This window comes from Drosophila simulans, chromosome 3L, assembly GCF_016746395.2.
Source record: "Drosophila simulans strain w501 chromosome 3L, Prin_Dsim_3.1, whole genome shotgun sequence".
NCBI classification, from domain to species: Eukaryota; Metazoa; Arthropoda; class Insecta; order Diptera; family Drosophilidae; genus Drosophila; species Drosophila simulans.
Genome location: NC_052522.2, coordinates 21330826 through 21356596, shown reverse-complemented (window position 1 = coordinate 21356596; position 25771 = coordinate 21330826). Strand labels below are relative to the sequence as shown.

Here is a 25771-nt window from a genome sequence, read left to right as displayed (position 1 = left end):
GACGGGAAAGAAACTTTCCTAGACGCGTCCAAAAGCCAATTTTCAGCCAACTTGATCAAGAAGCCATTGGTCACCGGGAGAGTGGGTAAAGGGGAAGACCTGCAACCGGTTTGGGAACGCACGCTTCGCAAGCTGGTGACGAATTTGGGATTGCCCCGACCGCAAAAAAACAAGAAATACGCCAGTCTGAACTCCTAGTGAAAAATAAATACTCTAATCTTGAATTCGATTCAGGTCAGTCTGGGTAATCAGTGTGGGAAAAAGTTTACAAGTTCAATGAAACAAAAAATGATGATGAAAAAAAACTGCACTTTAAAATGGATTCCTGCATGGTAAAAAGAATAATTACGACATTGAGAACATGAACTGTATTTATGGAACCATAAATATGACTGAAACAATTTTAATAATTATTAATATAAATATTGTTGTGTATTCAGGTAAAAGTGCTCTAGGAATTATCCGGAAGAATAACTCAATTTCGGCACACATAATTACGAACTGAAATGATTCACTTAATTGAATTTGCAAATTTGAAATGTTCGCGGATTGTCAAGGGCCGAAGTAAGAGTATTTTTAACCATTAAGATAAACACATTACACATCACAAAGTAAGGAAGTTAAGGAATTGTTCCCTTCGACAATAAAGCACCTATACCTATGTATATGTTAACAATACAACTACTACAAGTTTCTCCTCTAAACATGAATTACGTATATGCAGGGGACTTAAAAATTTAATTAGTCGTATTAAAAGTCATTACTATAGTATACACCGAAACAAAACAATGCAGTTTCACATAAGATCGTTTTTTTTTACCACTATTAAAAATGACTTCACTTTTTATTTGCCTTCCGTTGATATTAGAAGGGAAATTCATATTTAGCTTGGATACTTTAAAACGTAATTTATTATAATACTTTTTTCTTTCTGTGCAACCCGTTCGATTCGAAGAAAAGCTGCTGTGGAGCAGAGAGCCGAAGCTTATTTAAATCATCATCCCAGCCGCCTGTACTCAGTTGTCGGTGAAGATCAGACCGGATTACTTCGCGTGAAGCTGCCGGAGAAACGCGTGCAGAAAGTGAAATTTTCATTGCAACAATGCTGGGACGAATGTTTGCCGTGGCCATCATTGTCATGACTCTGTTGGAAAATATCCGAGCGCAACGGCCCTCCTTTGCGGGATTGAGGCCACCAGGTGGACTAAGTCAGAAGGACAAGTACCACGCAACCCAGAACACAGCCGTTGAGAATATCACCGGAGTGGATATAGCTACAAGATTCGGAGAGCCATCCAGCTCGCAGAGGCCAGCTCTAGTCAATCTACCCTTTGGAGCCTCCCAGAGGCCGCCAGTTGGAGTTCCCCTAGTACTGCCAATAAGTGCGTCTGCTCCGGAGGCGGCTCCCACTGTGGCCAACCGATTTGGAGCAGAGGACAGTCCACAGTCCACAACCCAGCCCGCCAGTTCCACAGCCGGAAGACCCGCAACATCAGTGGCCCCCGTTTTCAGCCAGCTGCCCATCGATGCCCATGGTGACCGCGAGTGGGTCAACCACTTGAGTCAGCTGCCCGTGGAGCAGCAGCCCTTCTGGTTCATTAACTACCAGGCCATCGAGGCCCATCGAAATAGCTCGAGACCGAATGTGGGCGGCCTGGAGACGCGGGCATCTTTCTTCCGCGGTTAACTATTGAACTATTGAAATTAATAACAAAAATGAGATTTTTAAAATCGTCGTCTTACTTACTCAAATATGTGCGAATTTAAATATAGAATTACCTATTTATTTTATATAATGAAAAGGAAAATGTGTGTTTTAGGTGGCGATAAGGGAATTAACTCAAAGTTGATAAGATTAATGGCATGTCCGAACCATTCGATTATATTTTAATATTTGTGATGTGATTAACAAAAGTCGTGATGATAGCCTCGAAGCGTTTTTAAAACCGATTAGACAATCGGTTCATGATTCTTTCGAACATTTCATTCTATTTAGGAAGACCGGTACAGGCCGAGCTAAGCCCAGGTGAAATTACAGGAAAATAAATGTAAGATGTCTTTAGCTATTAGGAGTAGGAGTAGCTATTAGGAGGTAATGTAGTAGTTAATGGCTAAAATCCTTTACTTTGATGTCCGGAAGCTATAACAACGGAATATATATAATGTACCAATTTAAAATTAAAAGAATTTAAAATAGAAAATTAGTTAACACCAGTACGCTTTGATCACCTCAAAAGAAATAATCTACAAACTAAATATTATATATTACCGAATATAACATGGTTCGACTTTTGAAAAAGTCCTGTACTGCCAGAGCCTATGAATCCTTGAAATTAGAGACCTATAATACAAGCCAGTTGATAACAAAACTTCTTAATGTGGATGGTTGAGCTGTTTTATTTCTATAGCAAGGTTTAAAAAAAACTATATGTAGGTGTTTCCCGCTACAGTGACGGATTTTTCGTGAAATGGTAGAACGAAAGTTTACTATATCGAACAACAATTTTGAATAATTTTTTTGTAGTATATGAGTATTGAAGCATTGTATATTCCGGAACAATCAAATCAAATTTTAATTTGTTCGTATATATACAGCAGCCGCAGTGATGTGATCTCAGGAAAAATTTAAGCAAGAACGCTAAGATTACTCGTAGTTTCTCTACGGGTGTATTAGACTCAAAGAAAGTATGTAACAGGTACAAGTGTGTCCGTTCGTATGTCGGTTGAACGTAGGAACTATAAACGCTAGATTCTTGGGACTAAGCATGCAGATTCTTGAGACATGTAGGTGCAGACAATAATGTTGACAAAACAGCCATACCCGCACTTTTGAAAAAGGTTTTGCTTTATTATTATTTAATTGTATTTTATGTCGGTATACACACGCCCCTTTCCTCCCCAACAAACCACTTCAAACCGTCATGCCCACACTTGTGAAAAATGCTGGTTCTTTTTTTAATATTTATTGATATGTCCATGAAACTTTTTAAATTTCTCGTTCGCTCTTCCACAAGATGAGTAATGGGTATCTGAAAGTCGGGCAACTTGACTACGGTTTTCTCATGTTGTACTTATAAACATCGAAATGATTTTCGTTTACGCAGTATAGTTATATAATATAAACCTGTCTAATAACAGAATTGCAATAGTAAAATTTCATAAATGTGTTACTTCTGGGATTCACCTAGAGTCAACCCCACACCCCTTAACTACAACGCCCACAATAGAATATACATTAATTCCCTATTTGGATGCGCAACTTTGTGCGCATAGAGACACTTCATTACTTTTAACTCTACTATAAATTTGTTATTTTTAAAATGTAAAGAAACAAAGTTGTGTTCAAATATAGAAGTTGCGACTGTGGGATACCTGTTACCTGCAGTACTTAGTTAGGTTGAGAAAATCATTTAATATTGGTATGTGTTAAAAGAATGAGTAGACTACAAAATGGTGTAGGTTATTGGATGAATAATTGTAATAAAATCTATGTGGGAGGTGCTTACAGGAGCGCAAACGTTTTAAAGTGCCTTTCTTTCGCATCAGAATATTATCAAAGATCGTTCTTTGAAAGTTTGGGTCTTCTGCCCTCCAAGTCGGAGGAACTGTCAGCCTTGTCCAACTGAATGAATAGATTGAAACAGCCGCCCTTGGCAGCCCTTTTGGTTTCTAAACTATTAAGCAATCGAAGAACTAAAAAACGAGGGAATTAGTTGAACGGTTGACTATTTTTTTCATAATTCTGATCTTAAGCCTGATCTTAACATTGATTTCAAATAATAGATAATTGAATTATTAGACGCATAACTTGGAGGGTCGCAAATTGAACAAATAATTTATCAACGGATATCGATATATTGGTAGTCCTCCAACGGATATACAACTTTATCCCCAACAGGTGGTCTCTGCGTGGCAACACCAGGTGAATCCAGTGCCTTGGTTAGTTCCAGGAGAGCCACAATGATGATCATCAAAAATTTGAACATTTTTGCACAGGATACTAGCATTTTCCTAAATAATGTTGCACTTCGTCTCTAAGTAATGTTGACTTATTATTTCTCTGTACAAACTAAACCTTGATAGCAGATGAAGTTATTTATATAAGCTTTAAAGCTTACAAAATGCACTATTAAAAATGGTAATAAGGTGTACTCTATGTGCACAAAGGTGCGTCTATGCATGTTATTTAAATGTATATACCCGGTACTGTTAGAGTAAATGGGTATACTAGACTCATTGAAAAGTATGTAACAGGTAGGAACAAGCGTGTGCTTATGTTTTCTTGGCCAGAATCACAAGCCGAGGTTATCATAATCTATGACCGTCAGGATGGAAGGTACGAAGGAACGTACACAATATGTACCGAGTTATTTTTAATATTTAGAATAACTCGGATATTAAACTTAATTGTCCCTAACTATGTTCTCGCTCTACTGTACCTTCATCAATGTTCAAAGACCAACCAATCACCCATCATATTGCGCAGACTAAAAAATAGCTTAGGAAGCCATTACACTGGTGAGTCAGCCACTACAGCTGGAATAAAACAAAGCATTAAAAATGCATTGGAAATGGGAAGCCTTTCACAAAAGACCATACAATTCCGCTAACAGTATGCGATGGAAACAAGGAACCCTTTAAACGCTTCCGAGGCAATTCACATGTCAAGGGGATATGCAAAACATTCTGAACAGGAGTTCGTTCAGAATAGGTCTACTATGAGTTGTTCTTAAAGGCGAATGGCTTTCACTAAGTTTTAAAAATCTTTGAGCGGTGTGTAAAGTCGGGCAAACATATTTGTATCCATTTCGACAATTTAATATTAACAGTTAAATCAATTATTTCGCATGCAAAATTGTTAATTATCCTTCGACAATCGATAGATGTTGATTAATAATATAAATTAATAATAATATAAAGTAACAGAGTCAGATGGACTGACACGTATAAATGAGCATGGCAGGACACTGATTATCCCCCCTTCTCCACACACCTTCACAAAATATGTTTCGATTAAATAATAAATTCTAAATTATTCACGTAAAAGATAACCAATTTGTTTGATATTGGAGTCGGCCCATTTAATTTATTAATTACCTTCGCTTATCATATAACGGGTTTTCTTTATTTAGTCTTTTAGGGCTGAGATTACTTAAAATGTAAGGAAAACAAGCAGACGAACCATTTTTAAACATTTTAAACAATCCAAACCGAACAAATTAAGAGAAGGCAAATAGGGTTACTACCAGCCCAGTTGTTGGGGAGCAGCGTTGTAGGCTGCCAGGTAATACGGCTGCTGGGCACCCACATAGTAAAACTGGGGCGTGGCCAGTGCTGGAGCCTGAGCTACTGGAACCACCGGAGCCACTGGAGCCACTGCTGCATCCACGGGCAGCTCCTCCAGGCGAGCTGTGCGTTGGCGGAGCCGCTTGGGCTTGGCCAGCTGCAACTTGGCCAATCTCTGGCGACTGCGCAGGCGGGCCGGAGCGGAGGAGGGTGTGGTGGCCTCAAGTGAGCTCTCCTCGGTGTCCACCTCCTCGTTCTCTGGGCTAGGCTCAAATGTGTCCACTGGTGGCTCCTGATCCGACGGCAAGGCATCTGTATCCACATCCTCAGGAGGTCCGTAGGTCAGCGCGGGCTGTTCAGAGGCGGGTTTCAGCTCAGCAGCCGAGGGATAGGGCGTGGGAGCCACCTCCTGCCGGGCGAACGCCACCGGACGCAGGCGCAGAGTCCGCCGAAGTGGTGCCTGTGCCGCACAATTCACGGCGCTGATGGCCACCAGCAGGAGGAGGAGCGAACTGATAAACTGGTAACGTGCCATGATCGTGAGACTTGCAGTGGAGCTGTGTTGGCTGTCGTATATGGAGCTTTAACTTTTATACCTCCAAATGCCGCAGCGGTGGCCCTGCTCATCGGTGGTCACTGGTCAGCGATTCTAGCCCAGCCAACAACGCCGTGAATTTTAAGCAGAGCGCCGCGATTTGAAATCCATCAATGCGCATGCGTATGTCAAGCAGGCGCCGCACAGTGGAGTGGAATTTAAAGTGCTAGCAGATCTACAGCCCTAGTTGCCCATGTGGACCATAGGCCATATACTTAGTGTCATTCTCAGCACATAAAAAGGGAAGTAGGTTATGCAAGAAATGCAATAGCTCAGTTAAAGTAATAACATATTTATACAATTATAGAATTACGCCAGAAGACTTACTAGTCAACGAATGACTTTCGTTACTAGTTCGACTTCTTTAGTTTCAGCCCATTGCTCATCCCCAGTGGGTCCACGTAACGTGTCAAAGTTAAGTGCCCGCGGGTTATAATTAACGGCCAATGGTTATGGCTTAGACATGGGCCCTTGACTAAATATTGTCACGTCCGTAGGCCAACGAAAGGGTGTCCCTCGGTGTGCCAAATATACCCGAGTGGCCGAAAACTTCAGTTGGTATAAAAGGCACGCGACTTCCAGCCACTGACAACATTCTAAGACAACTCAGCAGCAGCTCAACATGGCCCACAAGTTCATCTGCTCCCTGCTCCTGATCGCAGCGATGGCTGCCGTTTCTGTGGCAGAGCCTACCAGGTTCCGGGTACGATCTTCCCGTCTGCAGTTTGCCCGTCAGGAGCAGGCTCCAGAGGATCAGGCAGTTGCGGCAGACCCCGCCGTGGATATTGCACCCACCCCGGCCTCGGCTCCTTATCCGCCAGCAGGAGTGACACCGGAGGTGCCCTTCGACCTGCCCACGGAGACCGAAGCGCAACCTGATCTAACCTACGGACCACCAGCTGAGCCCGACAACACCTACGGCCCTCCGGATAACACTTACGGACCACCTGCCGAGCCGGAAAACACCTATGGACCGCCGGCTGATGGCCCAGTGGACCAGGCCCCTGCTGCCGATCCCGTGCCCGCCGGCTTGATCCAGCCTCGTAACGAACGCCTCCGCAGTCGTCGTCCGACCCCGGAGAAGCTTCGATCCGCTCAGATTATCCGCTCTGGATCAGTGCTGGTGTACACTATCTGAAATGGGTCAACCCTAATTTGGTAGAAATCAAATGGAATCGACACATTAGGATATGCATTTATTACTTTGTTGCTAAATAAATTGTTGTTGAATATTTTAATTTAAATAATGGAAAATTTGCTTAAATATTCGAGTTAATCCACCCTTTTGTCATAAATTGAAAATTTCAAAAGATGTCAGAAAAACTAAAGTAATTTGTTGATGGAGCTAATAGATATAAGAACTCATTTGCTTTCCTATTAAGATCTTATTTTCTTAACAAGGATCAGGCATGGCGGAAACCTTTTTATTTAAAGACACAAGAGATTCGGGAGTCTCAACTACCAGATACCCTTTGCTCTATGATCTATTAAAAATATTGTCCAAACACTAACCTATAGTTTCGGCTTCCAAAAGCTTTGAATATTATAATTTTATAATATTTTCGCATTACCATATGTTTTTAAATGTTTGAATAATTAAAAATGTAAAACTTAGTTTGATATATGTGAACAGAAGGTAAATGCTAAGGTAACAATAAACAAGAAACAATGCTATAGTCGACTTCCCTGGATATCAGATACCAGTTACTCAGCTAGTGGAAATTCGTACTCGAAATTGCATACTTTCCCTGGAATATCGATATATATTGATAAATAAAGTAAAAAAAATATAATTTTAATATATAATACAATTTTTAAAATATAGTACAATTTTCCAAAAGTGTGGGCGTGGCAAAACGTTTTTTGGCAATCGATAGAAATTTGCAAGACTAATGAAAATATGCAAAATATGAAAACATTTTGCAAAAGTGTGGGCGTTGCAGTTTTGGCCGGTTTGTGTGGCAACATGGTACATGGTATGCTTAATCTCAACCTTCTAGCTTTTAAAGTTTCTGGGATAGAGACGTTCATAAGGACAGTCGGGCATGACCAGATCGACTCGGCTATTGATCCTGATCATAGGAATAGGGTCGGAAACGCTTCCTTCTGCCTGTTATATAATTTTCAACGAATCTTACTCTATGAGTAACGGGTATAAATACTATGTTTTTTAACTCGATTGACCATGATAAAAACTCAACGCTCAGAATATAATAATCTTTGGTAAGGTAAATGAGTGTTCCAAAAGCGAAGCTAATAAGAAAAAACATTGTTATTGAATTCGATTGACCCTGATAGAAACTGTCCAAATGTTGCATATGGGTGGGACGTGCTTTTAAAAGTGCGTGCTTGATGGATTTTTTCACAGCCTATTCTGTTTTGCATGAATACAAAGTTCATCAAATAAAATTATGAACTGCCAAGAACCCAAAACCAAACAAACTCGAGTGTTCACAGCCCACGCCAAGTGTTAATGAATGATTCGAAGGAGGGGAAGGGTGGCCTATTCCAAATCTTAGCATTGGACAATGAATTTCGAAAAAGGGTCACGTATCGGGTATTAAGCTGAAGCTACACTGCCGCCGATCAGCGCAACATAATCAAAGTTTTACCGGGAATAAGAGCCTGAAACTGAAAGTGACGAGCATAAATTATAGCAGAACTCGATCTGGTAGCTTGGGGCTATAAATAAGTCGAGTCGGATTGAGAAATCAGAACAGAAGCCCTTCAACCGCGAAAATGATTAAACCGACTGGCGCACCAATTGCTATTCTTGTCCTGAGCCTGTTGGCGCTTGGCTCCGCGGAGCCGATCCGCCGGAGGTTCTCGGCGCGCCAAGTGGAGGCTATACCCAGTCCTTCGCCCACTGGATATCCGGAGGCGGGCATCACCCCGAGTGTTCCCTTCGATTTGCCCAGTTCGACAGTCAAGCCGGAGAACACTTATCTGCCGCCTGATAACACCTATGGACCTCCGGACAACACATACGGGCCACCAGATAACACCTATGGACCTCCAGAGGCCGACTCCGTACCGGCTATTGCTCCCGAGGCTGAGCAGCTGCCGGAGAATCCCATCGAGACTGATGATATTCCAGAGACTGAGGAAGCATCGGTGGATGGTGCCAAGCTGCAGCCCGCTGATGAGGACGCCGAGGAGGATGAACCGCAGCTGGAGGTTGCTGAGGATGGCACTGTGATCGTTGTAGCCAGCAGTCTTGACCAGCCACAGCCCGTACAGTCCGCCCGACTCTACCAGCGATTTCCTCAAGGACGGCGTTCCCAGAGGCCTGTTCCTCAGCGTCTGATCCTGCGTCGCAGTTGGTAGACTTAAAAACTTTAGCGTAAGCAAAGACGTCACTACATCAGATTTAAGCAAATATCATACAGGGCTAGAATCTATTCTTGCGAGATAATGCAATCACTTACAAAATTCAATTTAAAAATAAATCCATATTGAAACTAATAGGAAAGCGTTATATATATCTATTTCTTTTTCTGTGTAAAAATAATATACAATTCTTTTGTATAAGCACGCCCTTTTAAAGAAATCTAACCACATTTTCATAACAGCCAGTACTTACACATGCTTTAGTCATCATCGCGATGGGCACGTATCGTTGGACCTGGCTTATAAGTCATCGGCCTCGAGGTTTCTTCGGGCGTTTGAATTGGGCAGTCCCCAAGGGCATTCCTAGTGGGTATTTATAGGCGCCACTTAGCCGCCCATGCAGCAGTTTATGTCAGCACACCACAATGTCCGGTTATCCAAGTGCTTCTCTGGCCACCTTTGCGCTTTGTTCCATTCTTTGCCTGAATGGAATTGAAGGCAGTCATCTGAGGTTCCCAGGAGCCGCGGCGGGCAGGTTTCTGCAAAGACAGGAACAAGCACCATATCCACCAGCAGGCCTGGTCCCCGATCCGCCATTCGACCTGCCAACGGAGGAGGCAGTTGAATTTCCTCAACCAGAGGAGACATATGGCCCTCCAGCTGAAACATACGGGCCACCGGCTGTGGTGGAAGCGCCAGCTGAGGTCTACGGCCCACCGGACCAAGTTTATGGACCTCCCGATCAGACCTACGGTCCTCCAGACCAGCCAGCCAACGATGACAGCTCCAACACATTGCCACAAAGCGCAGCTATAATTAATTTGGCAAGTTTGCCGCTGCCACCCCAGGCTCAGTATGTTCTTCCGCTTCTGAACCGCCTGGCTGCCTTCCGCCCGCAGCGTCCGCTTCTGCCGACTCCGCAGCGTCGGCCTGCTAAGCTTAAGGCTCGTCCTCGGCCAAATGCGGTCAAGATTGTGAATGCTATTAGACCTACTCCAGTGTTTCCATCGACTCCACAGGCTTTGCCCTTCGTGGATCGCCGCATTCCTTTCCGCCCACGGCCATCACGACTGATAGTCAATGCGCCTTTCAGACGCCCATCCAGGCAATAGACTACTTTTTCCTGCACTCCAACCAATGTTATGAATACACTGTAAATAAAGTTTGTTGTCTATGTCTAATTTGCGATCGAAAATAAGTAGGTAGAAAATTCAGAAGGCCAGTCGCTTCATCAGCAGGTACATGTGCTGATCCACCTCGAAGCCGTGAAGATTGTTGGCGTCACCCTGCAGTCGCATCAGCAGGCCGCCGAAGGACACGTAAGCGGAGAGCCGAGAGGCCTCATTGTGTGCTTCGTCGCCCTCGATCCTGTAGATCTTGCCGTACATAACGTACTCAAAGCTGTCCGCCCGCGTGCCCTCGTGCTCCATTGGATTGTACTCCCCGCTGTCCGGGCAACCATCCTCGCGCAGCGTGGTGGCCAGAACCAGGCGGAATTTGTCGCCCAGCTCCATGGGGTATAGCCACGAGTTGATGTCCAGGATCAGGTCCATCTTAAAAGACTCGGACTCGCAGTGCAGGCGGGACACACGATCGAACTTCTTGCCCTCCGGATCCATGTCTTTCACGTTGAAGATGTCCTCAAAGAGTACTCCAGCCATTTTAGCTGAAATGTGATAATTTGATGAGTTGTTGCTTTGAAGTCATTTCAGCGGAGCGCCATAAACGCACGCCTTACCTTGAGTCGGCTGAATAGAGTTTATACGTATTGAATCTTATATGCGGAGGTAGATGCGATTTCTTTAATGAACTGGGTTTATTTCAGCAAAATTATATTATATTAAAACTGTTTGCGACTAATATTTATTTCTTAAATATTTTGCATGCGCGTGTTAAGAATGAGCGATGCCAGATCTTTTTGGCGGCTTGAGTGCTGCCACACGTCTGCGATTTCAGTGAGCGAAGTAGTCACGTTCAGCAGGCTGTGATTTCAGTGTGTAAAGGAAGTCACGTTCAGCAAAGCGTGCTTTGTTCTTACTGAAATTTAATAAATATTGCAAATGCTGTGCAAGGTGATTTTAAACTTTTTGTTTAACTAAATTGGGTTTATAATTTATTGCGCCGCAACCTAAACGTCATTTGATTTTCTCTAACTAGTGACTGTGCATCACGCGCCCATCTGTAGGCGAGAGTCCCAGTGAGACCGTCTATCGGTGAATACACATCACTAAGATTAAGAACAACATTAAAAAACCACCGAAAACTGTTATTTATTTGCTGGACAAATCGCAGTATTGGCTTAGAATAGGCAAACCCACAAAGTCCCATAAAGGTCTAGCCGCAGGCAGCACGATGGATACACCCTGAAAAGCCAGTCGAACTGCCAGCTAGCGGATTGCAAAAAGTATGTACACACAGCTCGGGGCGTCGAAATTATAAACAAATAAGAAGCGAACTCCTAGTCGGACGCGGAATGCATAGGAAGTCCAAGTGTGTCCCATTCGGGGTGACGATAAGTGTTCCTGTGGATCGAAGGCCCTTAGCCTAGCGATTCCCGCTTTTTGCGAAGGTAAGTCCACGCCCGATGGGGCTTTGGTGTTGGTGTTGAATGTGGAGCCCCTGGGCCAAATGTGTAGCATATGTTTAGAATAGATTGGTTTGCGTATATGAGTGCTGTGGTGCTGGTGCATTAATTACTAACAATCGGTTGCAAGACCCCGAAACTACACAGTCGTCGAGTTTTGTGTCCCGAATACGAAAGACTTCAACGGTCCCTCCCCTCCTCCAGCGACCCCCGCCGCCTTAACCCTTACCCACCCCCATAACCCCGCCTATTTAGCATTACAAAACTGCTGTTATGTATTCACTTCTTTATTTTCGCTTTTTGTGTGTGATTTTCGCTGTCGTTCGTGCTTTTTGCCCCGTTCTCTTTCAGTTTCGATTCCCAGCTCCGGATTCTAGCTTTAATTCGCTTTTTCAACAGTTTGGTCGAGGGCCGTTGTGCTGCGAAAGTGAGTTAGTTTTCAGCTTCTGCGGGTGCGGCTCTAATGAACCATTAACCCTCCGCAGGGGCAGGGGGTTGCTCGGTACTGGAATCGGAATCGGAGGGTTCCCAATCTGCTTGCCAGATGTTCGTCGCAGTCCAGGGTCATCGTCATCGCTCTTATCCAGTTGCATTTCCAGTGTGCTCGCTTTTCATTGGAAACTCCGCCGCCTCGGAGAACAGACGCCGCGGGATCGAAAACGCTCAGGTTGCACAGCTTTATCTCGATATCTGTCTATAGCTCTACCGTGATTTTAGTGAGTGCAGTGGATTGCTTATCAGTTGTTGCCTTTCTCGGGATCTTATCAGGCGCTTTCTCCATCTCGCTCCCGCCCAAACAAAAGATTAAGACAACAAACTGGGAATTTTTTGTGGAAGCTTACGTTCGCTGGAAATGCCATTTGATAACGCGATCCACTTCAAGACATGGGCTCCTAGCTCTATACACCGCGAAAAACAGTGCACAACATTTCGTTGTTAACTAGATTTGTAAAGAAACGAATATATTTTTTAATTGGATAGCTAATGGATTGCAATCAATTAACTAATTATGATAAACAACGTTTAATCTCAAATCTCACGTGATTTGGACAACACTGCAAAAATAGTAAGAACTATTGCAATAACACGTATAAAAGTGTCATGCACTTCGAAGCACTTAAATATGCAAATCCCCCAATTTTGGTAATATTTTTCCTGTGCATAGGTCTTATCACTGTTGACACAGCTGGAGGTTCTGTTCCGTTGCTGTTTCTCTTCTTGTTTCTGTTTCGGCCTCACTTACGGTTACTATTTCTGTCTGTGTTTTTGATTCGTCGATTTCGATTTGATCCGTCTGCTTCGGAACGTGGCGCTCGGCGAGTGGAGAATTAAAACAGCTCTTAACTTTTTTGCAGCCCATCTGAACTAATCCAAACCAAAGGTGAATGGGAACTATCCTAGAAGTAGCAATCGAACCAAAAAATACGAATACCCTAAATACATACGTAGAACATTAACCCTAGAAGTAAAGCCAAACGCAGCAGGTGCCGGTGTTTCCCAGGAAGCGGTCCCCAGATATTTAGTTACGAATCCAAATAATAAAAACCAAACAAATGGTACGCAGCCGTCGCAGTGTGTCCAAGGAGGATGCCGTCTCTCTGCTCACGGACAGCGGCATATCGCTGTCCTCGCCGCCGGCGGCGAGGGAATCCTCACCAGGCCCCACGCTTGCGATCAAGAGGAGGAAGAGCAGCTTGGCAAGTCTGCGCGATGCCTGTGTGGACGACGAGGAGGACGACGGCGGAGAACAGGACTCAAAAGATCATGACTACGTGCAGCCGCAGCTTAAGAAGTCTGCCCGAAAGGACGAACCGGTGAAACGCAAGCACCATGTCTGCAGTCAATGCTCCAAGGAGTTCGGTGGCAAGACGGATCTGCAACGCCACATGCTTATCCACTCGGACGAACGACCTCACAAGTGCAAGGATTGTGGCAAGAGCTACCGCCAGGCGGTCAACCTGAAGAACCATATCACCACCGCCCACGAGCATCGGAAGCAGTTCGTCTGTTCCCAGTGCCCAAAATCATTCGCCCTCAAGGAGCGCCTGCGGCTCCACATGCGCCTCCACTCTGGCGAGAAGCCCTATCCTTGCGCCCTCTGCGACAAAAAATTCGCGCGAGGAGGTCAAGTGAGTAATACGACATTCCATTTTTACTGCGATTTAACGATTAATTTTATATTTTTCTCATTACTTGATTTATTATAAACTTAAGTGTATTTAATTATGAACTTTCGATTAGGCTTTGGTTTTTATAGGTCATAACCATTGGTGTTTCTAATATATATTATCATCTATATTGCAGCTGCAACAGCACATGGTTTCTCACCACAAGACTAGTATCCAGCAGTTCAACTGCACCAAGTGCTCGGCTAGCTTCTCAACCAACGCCAATTTACGGGTGCACATGGAGCGACACGAGCAGGGCATGGAACACCGGTGCAGCATCTGTGAGAGCCAATTCGCCAACGAGCTGGCCCTGCGAGCCCACATAAACCAGGAGCACCACAAGCTGACGCAATTTGAGTGCGAGATATGCCATAAGATGATCGAGCCGGACGAAGATTTGGCCACTCACATGCAGAGGCACGCCGCTGTTAAGACACACGTGTGCGAGGTGTGCAACACATATTTCACCCAGAAGAGCCAGTACAATGTCCACATGCGGATGCACACGGGAGAGCGCCCCTATCAGTGTAGGGTAAGTTGAAAGTGTGTTAGCTAGCATGTAGCCATAAATGATGTTTCTACTTCCATCAGATCTGCCACCAGACCTTTGCCCATTCAAGCGTACTAAAACTGCACATCCGGAAGCACACGGGGGAAAAACCCTTTCGCTGCCAGCTGTGCGAAGACGAAGTTGCCTTTTCTCAGCTGGCACACCTAAAGAACCACATGAAGAAGATACACAAACAGCAAAAGCCCTACATGTGCGAAGGCTGCCACGAGTTCTTTAAGATCAAGGTGGAGCTGCAGTCGCATGTTGAGCAGTGCGCCAAGTGTCCAGTTGACGGGGACAAACCCAGTGGCAATCAGTCTGAAGATGCGCAAATTCTTTCTGTCTTAAGATTTAACATGGCAGTAGTACTGAAAAAAATTAGCTCCGCTCAAAAGCTGCGTCAGTTGGGCTACGAGAAGCGTCTAATCGATAACGTTATCATTGCATCCTTGAAGCTGGCTCAGCGACAATCCCATGACGACGTCACGATGACACCATTGGCCAGACTCCGGCTAAATGTGGAGGAATTTCTTAAGTGGATTGTGCCAGCCCCCACAATGCAGAAATTTAGCGACGAATTGTTGTCTATCGACACCATTCTCGAGAAAATTGCCACCATGTATATGAAACAGAAGTAGAATCCAGGAGTTGCTAGCCAACGCCAAATGCGAGTGTGCCATAGAAGAAGGATTTGAAGAACTAGTTCTTGCCATTTAGTTTAATGTTTAGTAACCCAAAGTTGCAGAACGAAACCCAACCAAATAATTTATCCCAAAGATGTATACTTTATAGTACAGATCATTTTACTGAATTACTACCCTTATCCCAATTTTGCTGCTACCAAAAAGTATAATTTGAAGAATGTATGAGTTAGTGTTGTCATAATAATTTTCCTATTAAAGGAAATTAGTTTAAGAATGAATGAATCGATGCAATAATTTATATAATAATAAGTCTAACATGATTGAAACCTCAAACATTTTTGTATACTTAGTCTTGCCAGAGCAACATATTGTCTCGGAGTGAATCTATAACAGCTCAAGTGCAATACAACTCATTGTGGCCATGCTTGTAAAATTAATAAACTTAATGCATTTAGTTGCCATTTGTCTTTTCCAACCTTTTTTTCTTTTGGAAAACTCAAATAAATTATATATCGTGTGTAAAAAGTGCAAAATCTGAAGTGTACAGCTGAAATCCAAATCACAATACGCAAGTGAAAAAATGAAATGAATAATAAATATTGTTTGTGATTACAACCCAACACTGGATTTTTTAATCATGAAACCATTTGCAGCAAGTTTTATTTTCGCTTACATTAAGATTTCGTTAGTCACTGTTGAAAAGAGTTAGAGAAAGTTTATGAGGACGAATGATAAAAAGAACCCATTCCTTTAACTAAGAGTGAGCACGTCCACTATCCAAAAAAATGCTCCCACACTCTTGGGAGTGTGAATATATTAATATTAATTTAATATTTAAAAATGTTGGGTTATAATAATAAATTATTATTATTAAATTAATAATAAATTATTATTGCTTATTTATTGCCTTTTTCTATGTTTATAAAAAACGAATTTTGGTCGTCTACAACAAATGACAAAGGTCAACTTCCGATCTTGCTGTAACTTGTATTTGAAAATTGAGAATCTCGACTATTCCTCTTTGTTACTAGCATCTTTAATTTTTCGCCTATTAATAACAGTTTTAAGCTGTTTGTTGCAACAAATTGTTCTCGTCGCATCTTAGGAAGCGACACGGCTTGAATCAATCAATTTTGTGCATCTTCTTGCTGGCGTGCCTTTGACCTTTGAGGCTCATCTATGGAATTTCAAGCCATGTCCGGCTGGAAGCTGCATTCCATATTTGAATGCGGCCAAAAAAGCAGCGAGTCGCACAGAAACACCCAGGCACACCCAACCGGGCTGGCATCTAACCACATAAACAGTTAGGTACAAGTGCCCCATGGGTCCCTGCCCGATGGCCATAAATGGTCTGGGCTTGTGCACAAATTTATAAGCCACTTACATTAAGGTGGCCAATATTTTTTATGGCAAACCCCGCACTGCATGCGAACCGAGCTCTCTAAGCAGCGGTGGCATCTGCAGGCGCTGTGGCACCTGCCCGCGCCACTTCCTCCGGTCCGCCACCTTCCACCCACCCTGAGCAATTAATGAAATTTGCACGGCGAATTTATTGACGCGACCGTTAGTGTCAACCCAATGGAATCGGATGGTGGGGGTGCCATTTGCTTGTCCATAAGATGTATGTACAATTTTATGTGTCAAATATAGTTATGATTTTATGATAGTTCGCTTGGGTAGCAGGCAGGGATTTTTCTCCGGCCAAACCATTGCGTGTCTGTCACCTGAAGCTGCTGATGTAATCTCCGCCAGTCTGCCATCCCATTCCATGCCGTTCCCGCTCCCGATCTCGATTTCTTGTCCCGGGAAGCAGCTTAATGTCTACATTTGTTCTGGCCGTTGCGTGTTCAGTGGTTGCCCTTTTTACAATCTCAGCTAACTCGGTTACTTCTGCTCCCACCAACCACCAACTAGCAACCACCGCCCACCGCCCACTGCCACTTCCATGTCCTCCTGCTACTCCACAGCCGTGGCAACTGCAAGTCAGGCACTCCAGCTCCTTCAGCTTCTTCCACAGATTTAGTCTCGCCATTTCCAGCAGCTGCCGCTGCCATGGCGCATTAGAACAAATTGCTCTTGTTGCGATAGGAAGGATGGACATGCCTTTTGCCATGTTTGGGCCGACGGACAGAATGCCTCTGCTGGTTAGAGAGCAGTCACACTCGATCTATTGGCTATATGTGAAAACTTGTTCAGTTGGATACAGGAGGACAATATCAGTGCTGTTAGTCGTTTCAATTTACTTGCAATATTATGGAAAATAATATAATATACAAATTTTGAACATTAATACATCCCCGGTCGTGAAAAGTTCAATTGGTATTGTTTCCAAGTAAATTAATATATTCTTTACAACATTGGATTACATACTCTTACTCTTGGTTTTTGGCATAGAATTATCCTATGAAGAGTATATGAAATTCAACAACCTTCGTTTAGATTTGCTTGTTTATTTTCCAAGTAAAATGCGCCGCGAATTCGTGAAACAAATAGTCACAGACGTAAGTACGCATGTTTCGCCTGTTGGCCGGGGCTCGTTGGTGGCTCAGCCTCATCTGCATACCTGGATTTGACCGGGACAATGTTAATGATGAGAGCACGGAGGAGCAGCCCGTTTCGAGAGCCTCCGAGCAGCAGGTCCATTTCCGTTTTCCCTTCGGGACCTGTGGACTGTGTAGCAAATTGATTTGGCTTTAGCCCATGCTTGGTCGCTATCATTTGCGTTAGCTTGTTTGGCATTATGTAATGCATATATAATTCTTTTGTTGTCTGCGGCTTATTAGCGAATTTACTCTGGCATTGGGGTAATGTCATACCACTTGGACGCAAAGTCTTTAATATGAATCTTAGCCTCGGAGAAGTTCAAGTGAAGTTTTTCACTGACATTAAATTTGAGGCGGAGTTGGGAAACTGGCCAGCTAAATTGCAGTAGCCCACGTCATCGGCAAGGGCCAAAAGAGAAGAAATCCATAATTGCCTGGGAATGCCCAAATGAAACCAATTTCACAGTGCATTTGAATTTAAGTAGACTTAATTTGCATTCGACGGCTAAGTCAAGTTTTCAAGAATTTATAAGCTCTGTAAATATCGTAAAACTACTTTTATGGTTGTGTACTTATTTTTATGAATATACGTACATCTTTATTAATTAACCACTTAAATTAATTGTTACATTACTAATTCAAATTTGTGAAAGATGATCTATTTCATTCAACACGCTAAATGATTTGGATTTAATACATATTGCTTTTGGAGATATATGCTGGTAACCAGTAATTGGTCAGCTTTGAGCAGGAATTTTTGGATCTCAGCCAAGGGGAGCTAAGCCATTGAGGTCATTCAACTTCTGCTGGCCAGGGCGTTTAAGGAGGCAAGTCAAAGTCAAGTCAAAAGTCATAAAAGTATGCAGACCTGGGCAGTCGGATTGCCTTAGCAAAAGTACAAGTCTACAGATGGTTTGTATAGCCAAAGCTCTGGGCTTGGGTACGGGATTGAGATTGGGTTTGGACTTGGCTTTAAGAATGGCTATGTACATGCGTATGAGTATGGGTATATGGGTTTATGGGTACGGCATGGTGAAGTGCGTTGCAGTGGTAATCCTTGTCCATGTCTGCGCTGCCCTTATTGCAACAGCAACAGAAACAGCATCAGGAACAACAATTACAAATGGACGACTTCTTTGTTCTGTCAGCAAGGCCTGCTGCAGTCCAACAGCCCAGAATCAGCATCAGCCACAGCACCAGCACCAGCAATAAGATCCAGTTGGGTCTCGGGCCCAAGGTTTGGGCCCAGTTAAGGCCAAAAGAGATGCAGCCAGAGTTTTGCGGTAGCAACCCAAAAGAGGGGGCGTCGTCAGAGTCTTCTCCATCTCCATCTATGCTGCAGCTGCTACGCATAAAGCATACGATCGGCACTGCGAGAAATAAACATGAAATACGTAGTATTATTTGATTCATTTTAATAGAGCTAAGGATCTATATGAGATGTTCAGGCAGAACTTGCTTTAGTGAGACTTATTGGGACTTATTCTAGGTAAATCGCCACATTAGATTAAAAAATTGCAACAAATTTATCAGATCACTTTCGCGTTGATCAGACAGACTGGTAAAAATCAAAAATTGCTCGAAATTTTGTTCAGTGCTCACTGCGGATTCTGTTCGCTTGGGTCATTTTTACTGGCCAAAACAAATATGAAGAGCTGCATTCAGCGGCCGCGTCTCTGTTTTTGTCTAGGAGACGGTGGAGTCAGAAATGTGCAACGTTATCATAACTAAGTTCATGTGGATGCGTGTGCTTGTGATTTTCCCGAAACGAAACCAAAAGAACGAAACCGTCTGCATATGCATAATTCATGCTATTGAACCTTCTGCGGTTATGACTGGACATGGACATGGGGCCCTGGACTTGAACCTACCAATCCACGGAGGTGGGGCAGTGGCAGTGGCAGGGGGGGCATGGGCGGGCATGGGCATGGGGACTTCAGCCAGGCAACTAGAAAAATTATAATTTCACAAGTCATAATAGGATTTGCAATTCAAATGCGAGAAGGCAACGCAGACACTAAAAGCGGACTCAAGTCCGCTGGGTTTCTTTAAGATTGTTCCTGTTGTTGTTGTTGTTTTCCTTTTTGTTGTTGCCATTTCCTTTTTGTGAAAATGTCTGGGGAAGGAGCAAACAACAATAAGAGGCTTCTCGGCCAGGGCCCAGACTTATGGCCAAGGCTCTGGCCCCGGCCAATATGTCAAAAATATTAAGAGACATGGCCAATGGGCCCGGGAATAGGATCGAGAATCGGCAACAGAATCGGTTTGGGGCTTGTGGTGTGGGGATTGGCCAGACTATCGGACGAGGATCATGCATAAATATGCAAACGATAAGAGCTCTCCTCTATAAAGTTGTAAAATTGACAAGCGTTGCAATGCCAAACTCTCAAATAAAGCAATAAAATGCACTAAAACATCGCCGGCCACGGATCGCGACTCCGGACCGATCGGTAGCCATGGACCAAATGCAAAAATTAGAAATGAAAGCCAGCGGGTCGCAACAGATCCTCCTGCTCCTTCACCACTAGCACCTCCTCGCCTGCTTGCTCAGAATTTATGCCATTCTGGCTGGGCCTTCGCGGGGGAATGGGAAAGATCCGATGGAAAGATGAGCACGGAAGCATCATCGTTTGTCACTGGCGCATGCAAAGGCTCAATTCATGATTCTGCATCGACATCGCGAAGGAAGTCCGCCTCGAGTGACAGCCGGCAGCGCATAAAGATAACAAATAGTATTGCTGTGGGTTGCATCGTAATCATGTCAAGCTGCCCATACCCATACCGGTAGCCCCAGAAGGGAACGCCACAACTTACGACTCACTTAGGGCTTCCTACTTCATGCCAGATCGAGCCTAAAGCTTATTCCCAGGAAATTCAAACAGATGAAGTCGATATAAATTAGGAGGACGAATTTTCGGAATTTGGTTTTGGACTTACAGTTCGTCTGAAAGAGAATAAGAAAAGACTTAGGCAACGAACTTGACAGTTTTTCCAGCTAAGTACGCAAGCGAAGCGGGCAGATCTAATTAGGGATTAGTCGCTGGCCGGCCTTGCTCAGCCGTGCCATCATAAATATTTAATGATATTGTCAGCTCCGCGCTAAGAAACCCTACATATGGCTCTGATCTTGACTTCGGACCAGGCTTTTTCCCCGGCTTTGGCTTCAATTTAAATCAAACGTCGCAACGTTGCTGTCGTCGCCACGACGCTCGTTTTTGGCATGGGCTTGAGTTTGGTTCGGCTGGCCATGGCCTTTTATTTTTAGCATATATAGTAACCATATGATCGACACTCGAACTCGCCTGAGTGTGTGCTAGTTCTATTTTTAGTGGTGCCTTTAAGTGGCGACCGCATTCGGCCTGGCCGTGGCCTGAACTCTCTAGAAAAATGTGTCCCGCTGTGAATTATGTGCCTACATAAATTACCCGGCCAGGAATTAATCATGTTTTATGCAGGACTGCGGCAAAACCTGGCTAAAGCCACGGTAACGCAGGCATGGCCTGTTTTATTTTTTGTTCTGTTGCTTGCCCATTAGGTTCAGTTCTCTGGCCCGTCCTGGTGCGGATCTGGGTTTGAGTGCCTCCAGGGGCACTTGGAGTCGGTCCGAATTTTTGTCTCTGTCTCAGAGATTGGAGTTGAAATAGCGCGGGATGCTGTATTGGCGCCTTTTCTAGTTTTCAAAATGGCCAAGGTAATTGGAAGAAGCAGTCAAATGTCTGTGTCGCACATAAGATTGAATTTGTTGGTTTTTTCGTATTGTAGTGTTTCTCCGGCTGTAACGTCAAATTTTGAGCCTTTCTGTGTTTTTTTTTTCCAAAAATACAGTAGAAGAATGTTCATTTAAGTTCTATAGACATCAAATTAGCAACCAGTTCTGTTAATATTGATGTATTTAATTACACGCAAAGAATAAAAAAAATACGAAATTGGAAAAGTAAGGATTTGGAAATAAAAAGGATAAGGAGGAAACCATTTGAAATTTTTTTCAAAAATCTTCAAGTGTTATCTTTCCAAACTCCAAATAAATCTTACTGGGTTGAGTCCACAAGTTTTCAGGTATAAAGTTCCTTTGACTCACCAAATTCCCCTTATGTACTAGGATTTAAAATGAATTTTCTCAGATGGCAATCTCGGAGATTTTTTATTTTTTCGAAAGAGATTTCTGGGACTCCCCTGACTCCCTGGCCCACACCAAAGGTTCTCCCAAGCTTGAACCGCCTCTAAAACTTTAGTGTCGTTGTCCATGGCGAATACGTTGTAGTGGCTGCTGTGCTGGATCCTGCTGAGACCAGTGTAGTTATTGTTGTTAGCATGTAGCCCTCTATAATTGATACGTGCTGCACTTGCGCGCAAAGACAAAATCTGCCCGCTGGCTATTTGCTTTGGACGGGCATGTGGGGAAGGGGGAGTCCGGGTGGTGGCGGTGGGGCGGGGCGGGGTGCTCATCCTGAACGCCAGTGCAACACGAGTGGGGCGTGGCAGCAGCAGAGGAGGAGGCCACAGGAAGCGGTTGGGGAGCAGGGTCGCCGCCCCGTTTGGCGTCTTCCGTTGGATTGCATTAAATGTCGGGAAAATCGCACGTCCACCCTCGTTTGCTGTCTGTCCTTGCGTATGGAGCTGGGGAATTTTATGGCAGTCTGGGCAATGGAGGGTTGAGAATGGAAGGATACTCCTGGCCACCGCCCCATATGCATGGCATTTTATAATTTAATTTTCATATGTGGCTGTGCTCGAGTGTCGGAGCCCTGTTCGTTCATCTCCCACTCCCACCAAGTGGGTGTTGCTTTCGATTATTATCGATTATTCAGCAGGCCCGGCAACCATAAATCAGTGCACCCCACCCCCTGCTGGGCTTTCATCAGCTCATTTATCACTTGGGTAAACAGCGGAGGACACAGCTGCATAAAAAGGGAAATGCAACAGAAACAAAAGACTCAGGCAACGAACTAAGTGCTGTTGCCATCTAATGTCAGCGCTGGGATTTCCTACTCATCCCACTTCGGGCAAAAGAAGTTGCGGCTACCAGCGACAGAAGTGATAATTAATGTGTAAGCCGATCGCCCCAACCCCCCCAACCACCTGTGCCGTGAAAATTGTCATCGGCCGGGGAGCGAGGCGTTTGAGCTCCACATGCTAACCGGGGTGCTGACACAAAGCACTTGTCACCCAGTCCGCAGCAAGAGCCAGGAGTCCCATGCTGCATATGCCACTGTTCGCCAGTGATGGTGGCCCGTGCGAAAATGAATCGGCGAATCGTAGGGAAATCACATTAACTACCCTACCCTTATACTAGATTACATGCTTTTAGGTGAAGCTGTAATACTCGTTCCACTTTGATCAAATCCAAAACTATTGCGACATTTATTAGTTATTTGTTATTATAAGATAATACTTATTGATATGGTGATAGGCTAAACAATTGTATTTCAATAACCGCTTTGCTGCTTTTATCTCATAAGCAAATCATAGGTAAATAACTATAAGTGTTGGAAGAGTGTTACTTAAATAAATGGACAGCTCTGTTTAAGCTTAAAGTGACCAATGCCAGTGACTGTGGAGCAGTAACAGTGATCCCGAGGCCTGCTCATCTTAAGCTGGCTATGCGTGCGTTTCCGCCGAACCCAACTTCCCCGCCGGTGTCCAAGACAGAGACATGTCTCCACTGCAGCTGGACAAATTGCATTTGTCGTCGTTGTCGTTTTGTGGATGCTACCTCCTTTTTGCAGACACATGTGTGCGGATATACATACAAGAAAGAAGGCCTCTCGTACCCTGGGTCGTGGTTATGTGCGTAGTTATGCAAACAGTGGCCGGCCAGAACAAGTTGTGGCTGCTGTTGGCTGTCGTAATTAAAGGTCAACATTTGTGCAAGTTGTCAATGGCGTGACCATGCAAGGGGTGGATCCCGAATGAAGGAAGCCCAGACTCGAGAGGGTCCGAGAACCAGGACCACATAAATAATTTCCGCAAATGAGATGTTCGTCCAGGTGGGGGGGGGGGGGGGGAGCTGGCCGCAGTTAAAAGCCAGCTCAGAACGTGAGGGAAGAGGATCGTAAAACTTAATAGGTTTTTGGCCGTTCTTATAGTTACACTCTTACAATACGGGGGCTTTGAGAATGCCGCCAAAGTTACGGTCACGGTGGTCAGATTTTTGATTTGTCTTAGTCTTTGGACAAAATTTTCAAATCACATTCGATTACTCCTTAGGCTATCCACAGAAATCGTTTGAGGTGTAGATCCGCATCCGAAGAGCTCGCCTTGAGAGGAAGTATTTACCGCCTGGGAGACTTTTACCTGGGTTTCGCCTCCGGCCTGAGGCTCATTTGCAATTTAGACAAAGGCTAAAATTTCCAAAGATGATTGCTGCTGCTGGTGCTGCTACCAAAGCCTTCCTTTGAGGCTGCTGGGAAATTTCACTTTTTCTTTTATGGTCTTGGATTTTAGCTCGGCACTCTGCGTTGCACTTTACATTATTACTATTGTTATTCAACCCAAAATATTTTTAATGAAACTGGCCGAGTTGCTGCTCCATTGCTTGCACAAATTGCAGTCTATTCTGCAGCAAGTGCAAGCTCGCGAAAATAAAGACTACCACTTGCCTATTGAACACTTAGAGAAAAAAGCCCTCTGTTTATTCTCAAGTATGTGACCTATTGAAGCTTAAGTAGATTGTAGTCTTTGGTCAAACACTCTTGAATTAGTGCATTTTAGGTCTTGATTTGTTTTATAAAGACACCACCTTGGGAAATATTAACACTTTTACGATATAGAGTAAGCTTCCATAACTCCAATTATTACCCGTAGAGTAAGAGGGCTATCTAAATTTGTTGAAACTTTAAGAGCTGTAAGGTTGAGATTAAACATACTAAGCTTGTGTCAGTTTGAAAAATTATTATTATTTTTATACTATTTTACTGAATAAAATGTATGTATTTTGATAACTAGCACGTAGCTATTATTTTAATCCATGCATAGAACTAGGAAACCTAGGTACAAAATAATTTCTAGCCTCTGAACACTTTTCGCCCTTTAACGTACCAATAGTTTTGCCCAGTGTAATCTCATTGCCTCGTCATGCTTTCTTTGCTTTTTCCCCCAGCAATGTGCATTGTGTGATATTTGATGATGTTGTTGCTGCGCTTTTTCCCTGCGCTAATTACGAACAGAGCGGGCTTTTTGTGATTTATTGCAAAGTGCAGTCGAAGGAACTGCAAGGAGGAGGAAGGTGAGGTTGTTGCATCTGCAGTTGTACTTGCTGCAGTTGCTGTTGTTGCTGTTGCTCCCATGAAGCGTGGCACGTGTTGCGTTTAATGTGCAGTTTCTATTACTCTCGCCGGGCTGCGGCAATTGAAAGTGAAACTCAATTTTATGAGGCAGATAGATAACTCATCTGGAAGGAAGACCGCAGAAAGGGGTTGCCAATGCCTCGGTGCTGGCGAACAACTTGCACTTTTGGCTTATAATTGACCTCATTTAAGATGCGGCCGCTGCGATAAAGCTGATAGGAATTAAAAGCGGCATTCATTAATTTAGCCGGACTCCCAGCGGAAGGATGGGCCTTTTCTGTGCGAAATGGAGACGAAGGGCCCCGGCCTGACTATGATCCTTATCGATCGGCCCTTAGGACTAGACCAAAAGAGAAGTTGACTCGGATATAGTTGCTGCCTATCCGGCTGCTCCTGCTCTTGGCCATTGGCTGTTGCCAATTTCCAATCGCAGCCAGCAATCGCGCCACGCTAACGAGACGACGACAACAACGTGCTGCAGGCACTGCCAGCGAGGGGAGATTTACAAATAAGTCGTATGACTTATTTAAACTAATAAACTTAACTAATTAATTAACATTGTTTTTATGATTTGGCATAGTGCTAGTAGGCTTTTCACTTTTTTCGCTTAAAAATATTGGCCAAAAAACTATTAAAGCCACTGTCTTCACATTTGAGCACTCAGCAATCGTAAAGTATAACATCAAATGATTCAAATTGATTAAATCGAGTTCACCAGTAAAACAGGTCTTAATATCATTTTTAGTATGCTCTGGTGTCACAATAGTGTTATTTATACCGGTAGT

General features: G+C 43.9%; 7 protein-coding genes across 8 annotated transcripts; 5 read left to right on the top strand and 2 right to left on the bottom strand.

The window, feature by feature from the left end:
- The first annotated feature begins 993 nt into the window (after positions 1-993).
- LOC6739058 lies at positions 994-1808 on the top strand. Its single transcript, XM_002085816.4, has one exon. It carries the CDS (start codon positions 1103-1105, stop codon positions 1685-1687), a length of 585 nt encoding a protein of 194 aa, XP_002085852.1. The 5' UTR covers positions 994-1102; the 3' UTR covers positions 1688-1808.
- Positions 1809-5205: 3397 nt separating this feature from the next.
- On the bottom strand, positions 5206-5862 carry LOC6739055. The gene has a single exon (XM_039293371.2). It carries the CDS (start codon positions 5819-5821, stop codon positions 5243-5245), a length of 579 nt encoding a protein of 192 aa, XP_039149305.1. The 5' UTR covers positions 5822-5862; the 3' UTR covers positions 5206-5242.
- A 579-nt stretch (positions 5863-6441) lies between these two features.
- On the top strand, positions 6442-7674 carry LOC6739054 (proline-rich extensin-like protein EPR1). Its single transcript, XM_016169097.3, has one exon. The coding sequence runs from the start codon at positions 6504-6506 to the stop codon at positions 7017-7019; it is 516 nt and encodes a 171-aa protein (XP_016032888.1). The 5' UTR covers positions 6442-6503; the 3' UTR covers positions 7020-7674.
- Positions 7675-8562: 888 nt separating this feature from the next.
- LOC6739053 (mucin-7) lies at positions 8563-9346 on the top strand. The gene has a single exon (XM_002085811.3). The coding sequence runs from the start codon at positions 8621-8623 to the stop codon at positions 9206-9208; it is 588 nt and encodes a 195-aa protein (XP_002085847.1). The 5' UTR covers positions 8563-8620; the 3' UTR covers positions 9209-9346.
- Positions 9347-9422: 76 nt separating this feature from the next.
- On the top strand, positions 9423-10392 carry LOC6739052 (extensin). Its single transcript, XM_002085810.3, has one exon. The coding sequence runs from the start codon at positions 9637-9639 to the stop codon at positions 10321-10323; it is 687 nt and encodes a 228-aa protein (XP_002085846.1). The 5' UTR covers positions 9423-9636; the 3' UTR covers positions 10324-10392.
- On the bottom strand, positions 10370-11154 carry LOC6739051 (DNA-directed RNA polymerases I, II, and III subunit RPABC3). Its single transcript, XM_016171913.3, has 2 exons — positions 10950-11154; positions 10370-10877 (listed from the first exon to the last, which is right to left on the bottom strand). Exon 2 carries the CDS (start codon positions 10870-10872, stop codon positions 10423-10425), a length of 450 nt encoding a protein of 149 aa, XP_016032887.1. The 5' UTR covers positions 10873-10877; positions 10950-11154; the 3' UTR covers positions 10370-10422.
- A 109-nt stretch (positions 11155-11263) lies between these two features.
- On the top strand, positions 11264-15777 carry LOC6739050 (zinc finger protein OZF). 2 transcript variants are annotated; one of them, XM_016169100.2, is made up of 5 exons: positions 11264-11283; positions 11369-11780; positions 13151-13924; positions 14100-14495; positions 14555-15777. In XM_016169100.2, the coding sequence occupies exons 3-5, from the start codon at positions 13349-13351 to the stop codon at positions 15149-15151; spliced, it is 1569 nt and encodes a 522-aa protein (XP_016032885.1). In that variant the 5' UTR covers positions 11264-11283; positions 11369-11780; positions 13151-13348; the 3' UTR covers positions 15152-15777. The 2 variants fall into 2 exon arrangements, with proteins under 2 accessions (XP_016032885.1, XP_044778780.1); XM_044922845.1 differs by lacking the exons at positions 11264-11283; positions 11369-11780 and adding an exon at positions 11809-12462.
- Positions 15778-25771: the final 9994 nt, after the last annotated feature.